Source organism: Cebus imitator, unplaced genomic scaffold (genome assembly GCF_001604975.1).
Source record: "Cebus imitator isolate Cc_AM_T3 unplaced genomic scaffold, Cebus_imitator-1.0 Scaffold521, whole genome shotgun sequence".
In the NCBI taxonomy this organism is placed as follows: Eukaryota; Metazoa; Chordata; class Mammalia; order Primates; family Cebidae; genus Cebus; species Cebus imitator.
The window spans coordinates 661,605-677,131 of record NW_016107836.1 but is presented as its reverse complement, the minus strand read 5'-3'; the positions used below and the strand labels follow the sequence as shown (position 1 = coordinate 677,131).

Below are 15,527 nucleotides of genomic sequence, written 5' to 3'. Positions count from 1 at the left end.
TTACCTATATAACAGGCACATGTACCCCTGAACCTGAAAGCTAAAACCAAACCAAAACAAAACTTAAGTGTAATGAAAAAAGAAAGGGGATCTACTCATGATTAAAAGAATAAAGAGAGGCCAAGGCAGGCAGATCACTTGAAGTTGGAGGTTAAAGACCAGCCTGGCCAACATGGTGAAACCCCGTCTCTACTAAAAATACAAAAATTAGCTGGGCGTGGTAGGTGTGCACCTGTAGTCCCAGCTACTTGGGAGTCTGAGGCAGGAGAATTGCTTGAAGCTGGGAGGTGGAGGTTGCAGTGAGCCGATATCGTGCCATTGCACTCCAGCCTGGGGGACAAGAGTGAGACTTTGTATGAAAAAAAAAAAAAAAAAGAAAGAAAAAGTGGTTGCCAGGGGTTGAAGGAGGAAGAGATGAAAAGGCAGAGCACAGAAGATTTTTAGGGCAGTAAAAAATACTCTGTATGATACTCGAATGGTGGACACATGTCATATACTTGTCCAAACCCATAGATTGTATAATAACAGCAATGAATTCTAATGTAAGCTGTGAACTTTGGGTGATAATGATGCCAGTGTAGGTTCATTAATTGTAACGAACGTACTTGTATTAGTCTGTCTTCACATTGTTATAAAAAGCTACCTGAGACTGAGTAATTTATAAGAAAAGAGGTTTAATTGACTTACAGTTCCACAGCCTATATAGGAAGCATGGCTGGGAGGCCTCAGGAAACTGAAAGTCATGGCGGGAGGGAAAGTAAGCATGTTTTACCGTGGTGGAGCAGGAGAGAGAGAGTGCTAAGGGGAAAGTGCTACATGCTTGTAAACAACCAGATCTCATAAGAATTCCATCATGAGACAGCGCTAAGGGGTTGGTGCTAACCATTAGAAACTGCCCTCATTATCCAATCACCTCCACTAGGCCCCTCCTCCAACAATGTGGGATTACAATTTGACATGAGATTTGGGTAGGGACACAGAACCAAACCCCTCTGCTGGGGGATGTTAATTATGGGGGGTTTTATATATGTGTGGGGCAAAGAATATATATATCTCTGTACCTTCCTCTGGATTTTGCTGTTAACCTAAATCTGCTGCTCTAAGAAATTCTTTTGAAAATCATTCTCAGTCCTACACCTTCCTAAACTGAATTACAATCATTCTTGTTATTACTAAAATATTTGTGTTTTCTTTTTTATAATTTAAGAGCTATTTTGTGACATGAAAATTAATATATTTATTTTTTGAGAGCAATTTAAGTCATTATCACTTCAAGTATTACCTTCCCCACCAAGTCTTTATATTTTCTCCTTTCAAACTCCAAAGAAGATATATTTTGAATATTCTCATTCTATCCTTCATGTCTCTATACCTTATATACTTTCTATTTCTTTATGCCTGTGAGCTTGCAGTATCTTATGTAATTTCCTTAGATACATCTTTTAGTTCACTAATTCTTCAACTATGTTTTCTCTGCCATATAACTTATATTCTAAGTTTTTAATTTTATAATGGCCTTTTTCTTTTATAGTTGTTCTACTTGGTGCTTTTTAAAATTTGCCTTTTTATGGTATCATATTTTTCTCATATTTCTGATCTTTTATATCTCTAATCATTAAAAATATTTTTAATGATATCTTTGAGATTCTTCTGTTATCTTTAATTATTGGTGAGTATAAGACTTCCTGTTTGCTGTGGCTGCCTGCTGATGCTCCCTCATTGTAAATCTTCCTTTTTAATGTGGTTCATAAATTTTAAATTGTGAGCCCCTCTTTAGTGGAGGCAGTATTTTTCTGATCAACTTGTGGAAGTCTTCCTACAGAGCTCTTCTGCATTAGCTTCTGTTCTGAGCCTCACGGGTTTCACAGAACAGTTTCTGGTTGTTACCTTAATTTACCATCTAGGATGTACATACCAGGCAGGGAGTGTATATTATTAGGACTTTATACCCTTTTGTACTACAAGTTTAGGTTTTTTTTATTTCTCATGGAATAATTTTTGGTTTTGGACCAGTGATCTAGGCAAAGACATTTTGTTGTGCTGGTAGGCTGAGTTCTTCTAGTCTTCCTTTCTTGGAGTTACCTGTTCTTCTAGAGTCCTTTCTCTATACTAAACTTATAGATTTCTTGGCTTTGTGCTCACATGGATATTAAAATCCTGACCTTGCCATGAAAGCCTGTATCTGTGTGTAGGGGATTCTGGATTACCAAAGCATCAGCTTGCATACTTACAACTCTGACTGTGGGTTTCCTGTCTTACTTTTGATGTCTGACAGTTTTCTTATTTTTCTTTTAAACTTCAGCTGCATATTAACTTCTTTTATTGGGGCTGTATATTTTTCAAAGATTTCACGTTAGTTCATTCCACAATGTTTTTAAGAATCACTTAAGTTTTCTTCTTTTGAAACTATCATAAACTTTTAGAGATATTGGAAGTACAATCCAAAGAACTTACTTTCCTGAATGATTTGAGAATAATTTGCCAAACTGATGCTCTGTCTTCTCATTACTATAGTATATTGTTCTTACAATAAGTTACATTTTCCTGTGAAGCCATAACGCAGCAATCAAAATCAAGAAGTTAACATTGGTACATAACTATAATGTTCAGGACTCATTTCATCCAGTTGTCCCAATAAAGTACTTGATAGCAAAAGGATCCAGTTTAGAATCCCGTTTGTATTTAGTTGTCATAAGCCCTTTAACCTCTTTCCTACTCTTTGGTTGATTTTTATAACTTTGACACTCTTGAAGCTCACAGTCCACTATTCTGTAGACTGTTCCTCAGTTTCTGTTTATACAGTGTTTCCTCATGGTTAGATTCAGTTTGTGTATATCTGTCAGGAATATTGCAGAAGTAATGCCATATTCTTCTTATCGAATCCTATCAGATAGTTAATGGTTTCAATTTGTTTTATTGATGGTGATGTTCACTCTGATAATTTGACTAAGGTAATATCTGACAAGTTTCTCTACCGTAAGTTTACTCTTTTCTCCTTTGTAATCACAGTATTTTATGGAGAGGCATTTTGAAACTATGTAAATACATTTCTCACCAAACTTTTAATATATTTATTTATATCAATATAGACTCATAGCTTCCTGCTTTGTACAATGGATTAAAATATTTCACTACCATTTATTTTTATCAAATTATTATTGGTTTGGCCAGTGGGAGTCTATATAAGATGGCTGCTGAGTATTTTTGACATGTCTTCATCATTCTTTTACCATTTTTCTGCTTTCAGATAAAATAAAATGTACCAGGATCACCTTATACTTTACCTGATCTTGTCCTAGAATAAACCATTTCTCCATGTTACCCTGGTTCCTGTTAGTAGAAAATGGCATACAGAAACCAAGACCTGAGTGCTATTACAATTATTACTGTTGGAGTGTCATTATTTTCAGATCCCCTCAGTGGACAGAGCTAGGGAATATATGTTTAAATTTACATACATACATGCATATACACATACACTTACAGCTATATTTTTGTATCTATGTATTTTGAAAACCATTAATTAGCACTACTGCAAATTACAACCCCAAACCACAAAGATTGTTTTAGTTATTTCCTTTGTGTATTTATACTTTTCTTCTCTTTCAGTGAGAAATCTGACTTTCATTATCACTAAGACATTGACTTATTTTATAAAACACCCTGTTATGTAACCAGTCCACCATTCCACTGCCCCCTCTTCCCTTATGTGGATGTCTTCCTTTTCCTGCTTGGATTCTGACACCTTCAGCTGGGTTGCACTTTTGCAGGGTTACCCTCCTCACCTTACTTAGTTTCTGACTCCCCACAGTAGACAGCCCTCCCTTACATGGGGGAACCCTCTTCTCTACATTCAGGCCTGTTATTCTGTTCTGGAGTGCTCTAGACACAACCCCCTCACCACTTCCCCACAGACCCCCTACCTTATTCTACCTAACCTACAGGACTTAAGGCTGAACTGTTTAAGAAGAGGAAGGGGTTAAATGTTTTAAACATAGTATTTGGGGAACTTTATTCCCAACTAACATAAATTTAATAAATGGAAAATTAATGGGAACATAAGATTTTCTTTAAGGCAGTGTGCTTTCCAGTTAACTTTGCTTATAATTTTTCATAAAGTGAAGGATATCTATAATAGGAAAACATTTGTGTTTTATTTTGAAATTGCCTTCTATAGTTAATACATTAGCATCAGCATAGTTTTGTTCTGATATTAAAAGTTTGCCTATATCTGATATTAACCAATTTTTAAATAACTAAAAATATTAAATATAGCATCTATAAAAATACTGCATGTCAATCCAATTATATTATTTTCAAATTCATCTATGTGTCAGAAATGCAGCTATGTGGGAGTTTATTAGTTGGGCAGTGCTCTAGAGATATTGATAAAATATAGCTGTAGACTGTAATTGAGAAATAGTAAAATGCAGTGGTGATAATGTGTGTGAAGAATGGTGGCCTGAAATAATTTGGTAAATTTGCTCTAGATGTAGTTTTATCTTTGGTTAATGGTAGGAGATAATAAATTCAGGATTAGAGTAATATATTGTCTTCTGAATTTTGTCTTTTTATTTTTTCCCTCTTATTTTTTTAGATGACCTCAACCATTTTCCTTGGCTTTTATGCTGAATGCCTTAAAAAGTACTCTGATCGGCTGGGCACGGTGGCTTAGGCCTGTAATCTTAGCACTTTAGGGGGGCTGAGGTTGGCAGATCATGAGGTCGGCAGTTCAAGACTAGCCTGACCAACATGGTGAAACCTCATCTCTACTAAAAGTACAAAATTATCCTGGCATGGTGGCATGTGCCTGTAATCTTAGCTACTCAGGAGGCTGAGGCAGGAGAATTGTTTGAACCCGGGAGGCAGAGGTTGCAGTGAGCCAAAATTGTACCACTGCATTCCAGCCTGGGCAACAAAGCGAGACTCCATCTCAAAAAAAAAACAAACAAAAAAAAAACCACAAAACTCTGATCTCATCCAGGGTCATGTCTTTAAAATGGGATCTACATACAGATGACTTCTAAATGTGTATGTCCTAACCCCAAATCCATCCTACATTAACTATTTGCTGTCTCTCTCTGATTAAATATCTAAAAGACACCTCAAACTCAAAATGTTTAAAACCTAAGTTTCTAAAATCCCGCCTCCTGAAAACTGGCTTATTTAATCTTTTCTGCCCTTGTTAATGACAACTCTCTTTTTCCAGTTACTTTTTAATTTTTGGCTCTCCCTTCAGAGTGTATCAAGCATCCAACCACTTCTTACTTTATCCACTACTAACACCCTAGTCCTTTTTCATCACCCTCTTTCATCTGGATTATTGCAGTAGTTTATTAAGTGGTTTTCTTGCCACAACCTCTGTTCCCTTCTAATGTTAATGCAATAGAATGAGTCTTTAAAAAGCTAAGTCAAGGCGGGGCACGGTGCACACCTCTAATCCCAGCACTTTGGGAGGCCGAGGTGGGTGGATTACAAGGTCAGGAGATTGAGACCATCCTGGCTAACACAGCGAAAACCTGTCTCTACTAAAAATACAAAAAATTAGCTAGATATGGTGGCATGCGCCTGTAATCCCAGCTACTCAGGAGGCCTAGGCAGGAGAATCACTTGAACTCAGGAGGTGGAGATCGTACCACTGCACTCCAGCCTGGGTGACACAGCAAGACTTCGTCAAAAAAAAAAAAAAAAAAAAAAAAAAAACCTAAGTCAGGCTTTGTCCTCAGAACTCTGTAGTGGCTTTCCACATCATTAGTTGTAAAAGCCAAATCCCTACCACACATGTCAAGGTCTACAATGATTTGAGTCGCCTTGCCTTCCCTTGCGCCTCTTTGAACTCTGCTGTTCTCCTTACTTACTCCCTTTCAGCCACATGGACTTCATTGCCGTTCTTTGAACACACTAGGCCTTATCCTACATTAGGGAATTTGCTGAAATATTCTTTCCTACTTCTATCCAAGTCTTTACTCAGAATTTGCTATCTCAGAAAGGAGTTTCCTGACTGTCCTATGTAACCTTCTTCCCTGATTTATTATTTTTCTTTAACACCTATCAATATCAAATATACCATATATTTTAACTTATATTTCTTATTGTTTTGCCTAGAATTTAAGCTGGGCAATGTTTTTTTTTTTTTTTTTTTTTGGTCCAGTATTGTACCAACAACATCTATATCAATGCATTCAATATTTACAGAAGAAGTGGATCATATAGAAACCCATTCATTAAAACAAAATAATCAGTTCATTCATGGCAGTAGGCTAAAAAATTTATTTCATAGGAAATATGTAGTAGCTGTTGTACTTTTGCTTAAAATTTAAAAAACAGTAGGATTTAAGAAAATGAGCACTCATACATGGCTGGTTGGTGCTTAACTTGGTCAACTACCGTGGAGGACTATGTAACAATTTTTTTTTTTTTTTTTGACAGAGCCTCACTCTTTTGCTCAGGTTGGAGGGCAGTGGCATAGTCTCAGTTCACTGCAACCTCCGCCTCCCAGGCTCAAGCAATTATCCTGGCCTTAGCCTCCCAAGTAGTTGGGATTACAGGCACACACCATCATGCTCAGCTAAGTTTTGTTTGTTTTTAGGCTTTCACCACGTTGTCCCAGTTGGTTTTGAACTCCTGGGCTCAAGCAATCCACCCAGCTCAGCCTCCTAACGTGCTGGAATTACAGACATAAGCCACTGTACTGGCTTATATAACAGTCTTTAAAAGCCTGTAAAAAGTAACAAATCTTAGAAATTCTGCTTCTTGGAACTTATCCTAATAAAAAGAATACAGAAGTCTAGATACAAGCATGTTTCTTTCAGAATGTTTCATAATAGTAAAAAACTCAACTCAGTAAACCTATAAACATGAGTGATTAGGTAAACTATGGTAAAGTTAAAAAATGGAATACTACATAGCCATTAAAAAGTTATATTGTACATTAGTCACAGAAAGGTATTTATTATATATTACATAAAGCAGGTTACAAAACAGACATTTATTATCACTTTCTACTGACTCTCTTTTAAAGTATAAATGCATGTTTTTAAAAAACTGACAGAGTGGGGCATGGTGGCTTACACCTGTAATCTCAGCACTTTGGGAGGGCAAGGCTGGAGGATCTCTTGAGCCCAGGAGTTCAAGGTCAGCTTGGGCAACATAGTTGGGCCCTGTCTCTACCAAAAATGTTAAAAATTAGCCAGGTGTGGTGGCATACTCCTATAGTCCCCAGCTACTTAGGAGGCTGAGGCAGCGGGAGGATTGCTTGAGCTCAGGAGGTTGAGGCTATAGTGAGCTGTGATCATGCCAGTGCACTCCAGCCTGAGTGAACAGAGTGTGACCCTGTCTTAAAAATTAACAAACAAAAACTGGTAGTACCAATGTGTTAATGACTATTGTCTGCGGATTGTGAGGTTGTTTGTTTAAAACAGTTGTTATTCTTGTTTTTTAAAAACTTTTCTTCAATAAAGAGCAATATGAAGTAACAAACTCTCCTAGACTGCTCTTTCTATCTCTCAGTTTATTTTTGTCTTAGTGGTTATCACTCTCTAACATGCATACATTTTACTTATATTTGTTTGTCTATCACTACCCCCACTAGAAAGTAAGTTTCTTAAGGGCAGAGACTTTGTTTTGTTCACTGCTACATTCCAGGAGTCTAGGAAAGTATCTAGCATATAGTAGGTGCCATAAATATGTGTTGAATAAATCAAGAATGGTATATAGAAGATAAATGCCACATTTTATAGCATGTAATTTTGATGTCAGAGGAATTTGTTGTGGATAATTAAAGTATTTTAATGAAATTTTCCCCCATATTTTTCAAGGTTTCTAAATACTCTTTACAGAAGAAAGTGAGTGAAATGGTAAGGAAATTACAAAGCTTATTTTTTCCTCATCTGGATTAGTACTTAGGGGAATTAGTATTTTGTGAATAAATGTGACATTTATAGTGAAAAAATTAATAGTTGAAACTGGATATTATTGTCCCCAGTAATATTAAATGTGATACTTGCAATTTCACATGTTGTGTAAATGAATTATTTTACGAATTTTGAGATTACATAGTATTTATATAGGTTAAGCATCCCAAATCTGAAAACTCAAAATTTGAAATGCTTCAAAATTGGAAACCTTTTGAGCATCAACATGACGCTCAAAGAAAATGCTCATTGGAGTATTTTGGACTTTGGATTTTTGCATTTGAGATGCTCAACCTGTAGGTATAATGCAAATATTCTAAAATCCAAAAATATTCTAAATATGAGATGCTTCTGGTCTCAGCATTTCTGATTAGGGATATTCAACCTGTATATTTAAAATAAATTTTACACAGTTCCCAAATTTTTGTTAGGGTTTTATAGTAAACACAAACAATAAAACTCTAAAATCTCTTATTTTAATGGTATCTTTTCTAGATATTTGTGCAAACATGTAATTATTAATTATAGCCTGAAAAATTGAAATATACAAAGTAGTATTTGGGATATAATGTCAGTCTACACTTGGGATATGGTATTGATCCTATATTATTCAACAAGTATTTATTTGCTGTGCATTCCTCTTTTATAGTCTATTAAAAAACTAATGTTTTTGTTTTTTACAGCATAACATTTTATGGAATATTTACTTTGATATTTTTCCCTTTTAGCCCTATTTTATTCAGAAGGATTTTTTTTTTCTGTGTTTTTGGTTGAGCAAAATTCCCCATATCCTCTTAAATTGTCAAAGGGCTTTTTGGGTGGGGTTATGCTATTCAGTCTTCATTCTTTGGAGCAGACTATAAAGCAAGTAAAATTAATTGTTGAGTAAGGCATATATATTACATATATGAGAAGGAGGAAATGAACTGTCACTCCTTCTGACATTACATACAAAAACATAAAGTATTTTGCTTCTCAAAATTGTTTGGTGTGTTAGAAAATAAAAGAACCATAGAGAGATTGCTAAGCTTGATTGAATAAAAGATGTGAAAATTCTGTTGCTGTTCAACTGGAAAGAATAAAAATAATATTGTCAGACTATTTTAAACCATGATTTTAATTAAGAAGCTGAAAAACTAGATTCTGGTTTAGCTTTAAGTACCATGACATTTGTACTGAAAGTCATCTTCAACGCTACAGTGGTTTTACACAAAATATAGTGAAATTGAATAATGTGCCCTTTGACCTGGGAGATAAGGCTACAAGTTAAAGATCAAAGGCAACATAAAATGTGTTTTTGTATTCCACTTTAAAATTTCATCAAACAGATATTTAGAATTTTTTAAAAAACATGGAAATATGTATATACTTATTCTAGTTTTTAGTAACTTCTAAGCTTTTTGTTATTGTGAATTACAACATTTATACCAACTAAAATGATATTTAAGTTATAGTCATAATTTTTTTCTGACAGTTCAAAGCATTGCATCAGTAATTTAAAAAGTTTTATATATTGATACATTAATAATTTATATTTCTTGCAGAACATTTATATTTTGGATTTAAATGTTAGAAGTATTCCTTTTTCTAAGCGTTCTTGCATGTATTAATTTTACGTTATTCTTGTTACATTATAATTATATAATTTAGATGACTTGTTCTTTTTTTTGAGGCCGAGTCTCACTCTGTAGACAGGCTGCAATTCAGTGGTGGGATCTCGGCTCACTGCAATCTCTGCCTCCTAGGTTCAAGTGATTCCCCTGCCTCAACCTCCCCAGTAGCTGGGACTACAGGTGTGCACTACCATGTCCAGCTAATTTTTTGTATTTTAGTAGAGACAGGGTTTCACCATGTTGGCCAGGATGGTCTTGATCTCCTGACCTTGTGATCCACCTGCCTCAGCCTCCTAAAGTGCTGGGATTACAGGCCGTGAGCCACTATGCCCAGCTGACTTGTTCTTTGTTCAAAGTGCTGTACCGTATTCAGTAATTCAGTTAATCTTATTTTATTCCAATCTTATTTTATTTTATGGTCAGGAAATAGGTTAGCCACTAGAGTGAAGACAGGACTTTGGGGAGCAATAGATAAAGTTAGTGTCCTAAAATAAGTAACTTGAAAAATAGTATTAAGAAAATTTAGGCCGGGTGCAGTGGCTCATGCCTATAATCCAGCACTTTGGGAAGCCGAGGCGGGCGGATCATGAGGTCGAGATCAAGACCATCCTGGCCAACATGGTGAAACCCCGTCTCTACTAAAAGTACAAAAAATTAGCTGGGCGTGGTGGTGTGTGCCTATAGTCCCAGCTACTCGAGAGGCTGAGGCAGGAGAATTGCTTGAAACTGGAAAACGGAAGTTGCGATGAACCAGGATCGTGCCACTGCACTCCAGCCTGGCCATAGAGCGCGACTCTGTNAAAAAAAAAAAAAAAAGAAAAGAAAATTTAAAGTTTATGAACTCCTATAGGTGACTCCTTAACTACTAATAAGTTTCTGTCTTCTGTGATTCAGTAAGCTGATTTTTAGAGGTGGTGATATGTTCTGAGGTAAATTAACATAATCACCAATCAAATGATTTTTTCCATCCCAAAAGTACCTCTCCTTTGAAAGAAATCACAGTAATTACCAGTAAAAGAATGCAATAAAAACGTGTTAGAGAGAAACCTTAGAACACTACATTTACCATCATTGTAATCTGGTCATTGATACAAATCATTCCTGCTGTGTTCAGTTTACTATATATGTGACCATGTTGGGTATTAATTGAATTTATAGGTGTCTATGTTGTATAGCTGAGCAGCTAATACAGTTTAATGAAGAAAGTAAATGTGTCAAACCACTGTCGCATTGTATTTCTCTTCGTGTATCATTTTCCTCCAAATAAAATACTTATAAGAAAGATTTTTTTCTTTATGAAATTAAAGGCATTTTAATATTGAAGGTTTTGATAGGATTAGGAATAACCACATACTTTCTTTCAGAGTAGAATATTTTTAAACCAAAGACTTATCTGGAAGTAACTGCATGATTATAAATGTTATGTATATCTGTCCACATATATTAGTAGCATGACTTTAGGTTTTAAAGTAATGTATGCCTTATATTTGCAACTAAAAAGGTAAGAGTATCTTAAGAAAAATACTCTTACCTTTCTTATGGAGTTATAAAACTCTTTGCAAATTGAGTTTTATAACTCCATTGATTTGGTTTGGATTCATACTGAAAAAATTAGAAGGTTAGTTGCAAAATTGGAAGTGAATGTGTTAAATTTATTTTTGATTGTTATCTTTTCCTCTAAAATTTACTCTTAACAAACTTGATCATTTTAAGGGAAAGTAATTTTATCTCCAGAAGTTTTCAAATCAGTCTCCTTAAGTAAATAGAAAAAGGGGGAAATGTGAAGCTGTGCCTTTAATAGGTAAATATATTTCTAAAAAGTTGTATGTAAATATGTTTACATTATTCCCATTTTAAATGCCTCAGGCTTTAAAGTAAGCTTTTAGACTATACACATAAATATAATTATGGATGTGCTATTTTTCATCTAATCTTGACTTTCATAGATTAGTTTTAAATGAGGTGCTACATGTGTTTAGAAAACAGTGAATGCTGACATGTTTTTGTAGACTGTCTTTGCATTTGATAGTAAAACTGTAAAAGAAAAATAATTGCTGTCAATTCATGCAGATAAAAAGATCCAAACAATATGTACTTAACTATTTCTTAATCATCTCAATAAAATAGCTTTATAATACATTAAAGTTTTAATAATAGTAAAAATCAATTTATTTGTATTCTTTAAAATATTCATACATCTCTACGGTGTTATTACCAATTACTTTTTGTCGCTTTTCAAAGAATTTAAGCTATTTGTTGATAGTCATGAAATTAGTGGCAAGCTTCATCTAATTTTCAAAACTAAATCAGGGTAGTAAACTAGGTTTATATAGGCATATGTGGGCTAATTAGCTATAGGTGTCCATGTGATTTAGAAGTCTTAATGGTATATATCATGGCCATTGAATAGGCTGATGTGTTTGAAAGTCAGAATTATATCATGCAGACAAATGCAATGAAACTGCAATTGTCATTGAATTCAATTTTGACTGCAAACAAAGGATATTGGAATAGAGTATATCAGAAATTACTCTAATGTGTATAAAGCTCTATGCATGAAATCTCTTTGATCTTTGCTACATTTTTAGTTAGCAGAATTATTAACCTTTGTAGGCACTGACTACTTATTTTATTCCTCACTTTTTAGCTGAAAGGTTAAAAAAGCTTTTGTGGGATCATATGTTATGTAGTAGACAGTATTCTCATGAAGGCTACATAAATATTGAATTAAAAAGTAAAACTTTCTTGAATTGAAAAATGCCATTAACCCAGGTTTCAGTGACATTGTGTTCGATTTCTACACATCTGTTGAGAGCTAATATAATTCTCTCACTCAGAAATTAAGGGATATTTTAGAAGAAAGGCATATGGTTCTTTATTGTTCACCATTACTGATAATAGTAACTACCCAGGTAGACATAAGCCCTCCAGAACTAAGTACATTTATCAACTTGTTTGCAGTTATAACTGCTGCACAATTAAATCAAATAAGCAGTGAAAATCCTGATGATATACATGAGAAACTTTCAACTAATATAATAATTACCAATAATATTATCATGTTTAAAATCATTAAAAAATAGCTTTGAAAAAGTTCAGACTACCATCAGACTTGCCAAGATAATATAGTTAGGTACAACTTTTAATGTGTGTTCTTCGTGTGTGTGTGTGTGTGTGTGTGTATTTTGTATGTGTGTGTGTATTTTGTATGTGTGTGTGACAGAGTCTTGCTCTGTCGCCCAGGCTAGAGTGCAGTGGCATGATCGCCGCTCGCAGCAACCTCTGCCTCCTGGATTCAAGTGATTCTCCTACTTCAGCCTCCCCAGTAGCTGGGATTACAGGCATGCACTACCACATTTGGTTATTTTTTGTATTTTTAGTAGAGATGGGGTTTCACCATGTTGGCCAGGCTGGCCACGAACTCTTGACCTTGTGATCTGCCCACCTTGGCCTCCCAAAGTGCTGGGATTACAGGCGTGAGCCACCGTGCCCAGCCCTTCATGAATATTTTAAAAAGGCCATGCTTATTCTAAATAAAAGTTAATCTAAACTATTGATACTTTTATCAGTTAAAGAATAATAAAGCATTTTATTGTGATTTTTATATAATGGGCTCTATTTTTTTAGTGCTTTATGTATATTAATTCATTTTATCCTCACAGCAACCCTATGAGTGAAATACTATTATAAACGTCATTCTAAAAATAGGGTAGATAATTTACCTAAGGTCACACTAAGTTGCAGAAACAAGACTTAAACATAGGCCGACTAGCTTTTTTCTTTCTCCTTTTTCCCTTTGCCTTCCCTTCCCATCCCTCCTCTCCCCTCCCTTCCCCTCTCTAATGGAGTCTCACTCTATTGCCCAGGCAGGGGTGCCATGATGTAGTATTGGCTCACTGCAACCTCTACCTCCCGGGTGCAAGCAATTCTCCTGCATCAGCCTCCCAGTTAGCTGAGATTACAGGTGCCTGCCACCACACCTGGCTAATTTTTGTGTTCTTAATAGAGACGGGGTTTCACCATGTTGGCCAGACTGGTCTCAAACTCCGGACCTCAAGTGATCCACCCACCTCGGCCTCCGAAAGTGCTGGGATTACAGGCGTGAGCCACTGCTCCCAGCCTATGCTTTGTTTTTTTCTTTCTTGTTGTTTGTTTGTTTTTTGAGATGACAGAGTCTCGCATTGACTTTGTTTTTATTTTTCTTCTTGTTTGTTTTTTTTCTGAGGTGACAGAGTCTCGCTTTTGTCGCCTGGGCTGTAGTGCAGTGGCACGATCTCAGCTCACTGTGACCTCCACCTTCCAGGTTCAAGCGATTCTCCTGCTTCAGCCTTCTGAGTAGCTGGGATTACAGGTGCACGCCACCATACCTGGCAAATTTTTGTATTTTTAGTAGAGATAGGGTTACACTATGTTGGTCTGGCTGGTCATGAACTCCTGACTTCATGATTCACCTGCCTCGGCCTCCTAAAGTGCTTGGATTACAGGCGTGGGCCACGGCGCCCAGCCTGTACTTTGGTTTTAAGTAATAAGAAATGGCTCTCGTTAACTTATGTAAAACAAAATTTAGGAGAGGCATTGACAATGAGCCAGAGAATAAAGAATTATTTGAGAATGAACAGGGACCCAGAGTAATTCCAGTGTTAGTGAGAGTCTTCTTACTCAAGATTCAAATTCCAAGAAGGTAGAAACCAATTGGTTTGTTTTGAATAACACGCCCTTCTCTTAATTAGGGAAGAATAGGATCCCCAAATTTTAGTCCTGTTGTAATGTTTAGTCCATGTTGTGATGAAGTTTAGTCCCTGTTGTAATGAAGAACAAGTATTTCAACAAAGTAAATTGTGGTGCTATTAGGTAAGGGAAATGCATATTTGTTAGGCAAAATCAAATTTTTACTATTAGAACTCTATAAGACAACAACAGTTCATTCAGAAAACAATTATTGAGTGCCAGTTGATGGGCCTATACTGTTCCTTGTTTAGAACTGCTCATCACAGAAGGTGAAGCAGTTGTGGGAAAAAATGTGAATGAAAGTTATGAAACCAATTAATGATTCTGCTAATGTCAAGTGAAGATAAAAAACTTTAAACAAGTGTTATTGATTCTATTAACATAATATTTATTTTTAAGAGTTAAAAGTCATATTCCTAAGTATGGTAAGACTAGTTCCTTTAGCTGAAAGCAGTGGAGGCTCATATAATATTACATAAGTAGAGTCTTAATTTTAGCAACTATGTCTCCAATTTAAGTAGACTATCTACTATCCTTCTATCCTATGTTGCCTTCCTGTCACTGAGAGATATTATCCTTGCCATTTCATTTTTCTTTCTTTTTCAGAGATGGGGTCTTTCTTTGTCACCTGGGCTGGAGTTCAGTGGGCGAACATAGCTCACTGCTGCCTCTAACTCCTGGCCTCAAGCAATCCTCCTACCTGAACCTCCCAAGTAGCCAGGACTACAAGCATGTGCCACCATGCCAAGCTAACTTTTTTATTTGTGTAGAGATGGGGTCTTGCTATGTTGCCTAGGCTGGTCTCAAACTTCTGGCCTCAAGCGTTCTTCCTGCCTCATCATTTAATTTCTTAATGCAGTGAGAAGGTGCTATATTAATTAATATCAATCTCAGAAAAATTACTTGAATTTTGATAATGCACATTGAAATTATGCTAGCAAATTGAAAGGGCAAAGAATCAAGATAGTGATCTAGCTAGGTCCTGATTATTCAAACGATTGAGAGAAAGAAAAAATATTTTCTAAAGTACCAAAAGTATTGCCTTAATTTTCTCCTCAATTTTCTTAGTGTTAGGCTTATTAACATTTTTTATAAAAACATTTTGAAGGGCCGGGCGCGGTGGCTCAAGCCTGTAATCCCAGCACTTTGGGAGGCCTTGGCGGGTGGATCACGAGATCGAGACCATCCTGGTCAACATGGTGAAACCCCGTCTCTAATAAAAATACAAAAAAATTAGCTGGGCATGGTGGTGTGTGCCTGTAATCCCAGCTAC

General features: G+C 35.8%; 1 protein-coding gene across 1 annotated transcript in view; it reads left to right on the top strand.

Moving 5' to 3' along the window:
* Positions 1 to 15,527, top strand: part of CCDC73 (coiled-coil domain containing 73) — a 162,988-nt gene that overhangs the window by 70,086 nt on the left and 77,375 nt on the right. Inside the window, exon 7 of the mRNA XM_017514250.2 lies at positions 7,818 to 7,856. Within this exon, the coding sequence (XP_017369739.2) occupies positions 7,818 to 7,856 (39 nt within the window). The remainder of the gene's footprint in view (positions 1 to 7,817; positions 7,857 to 15,527) is intronic.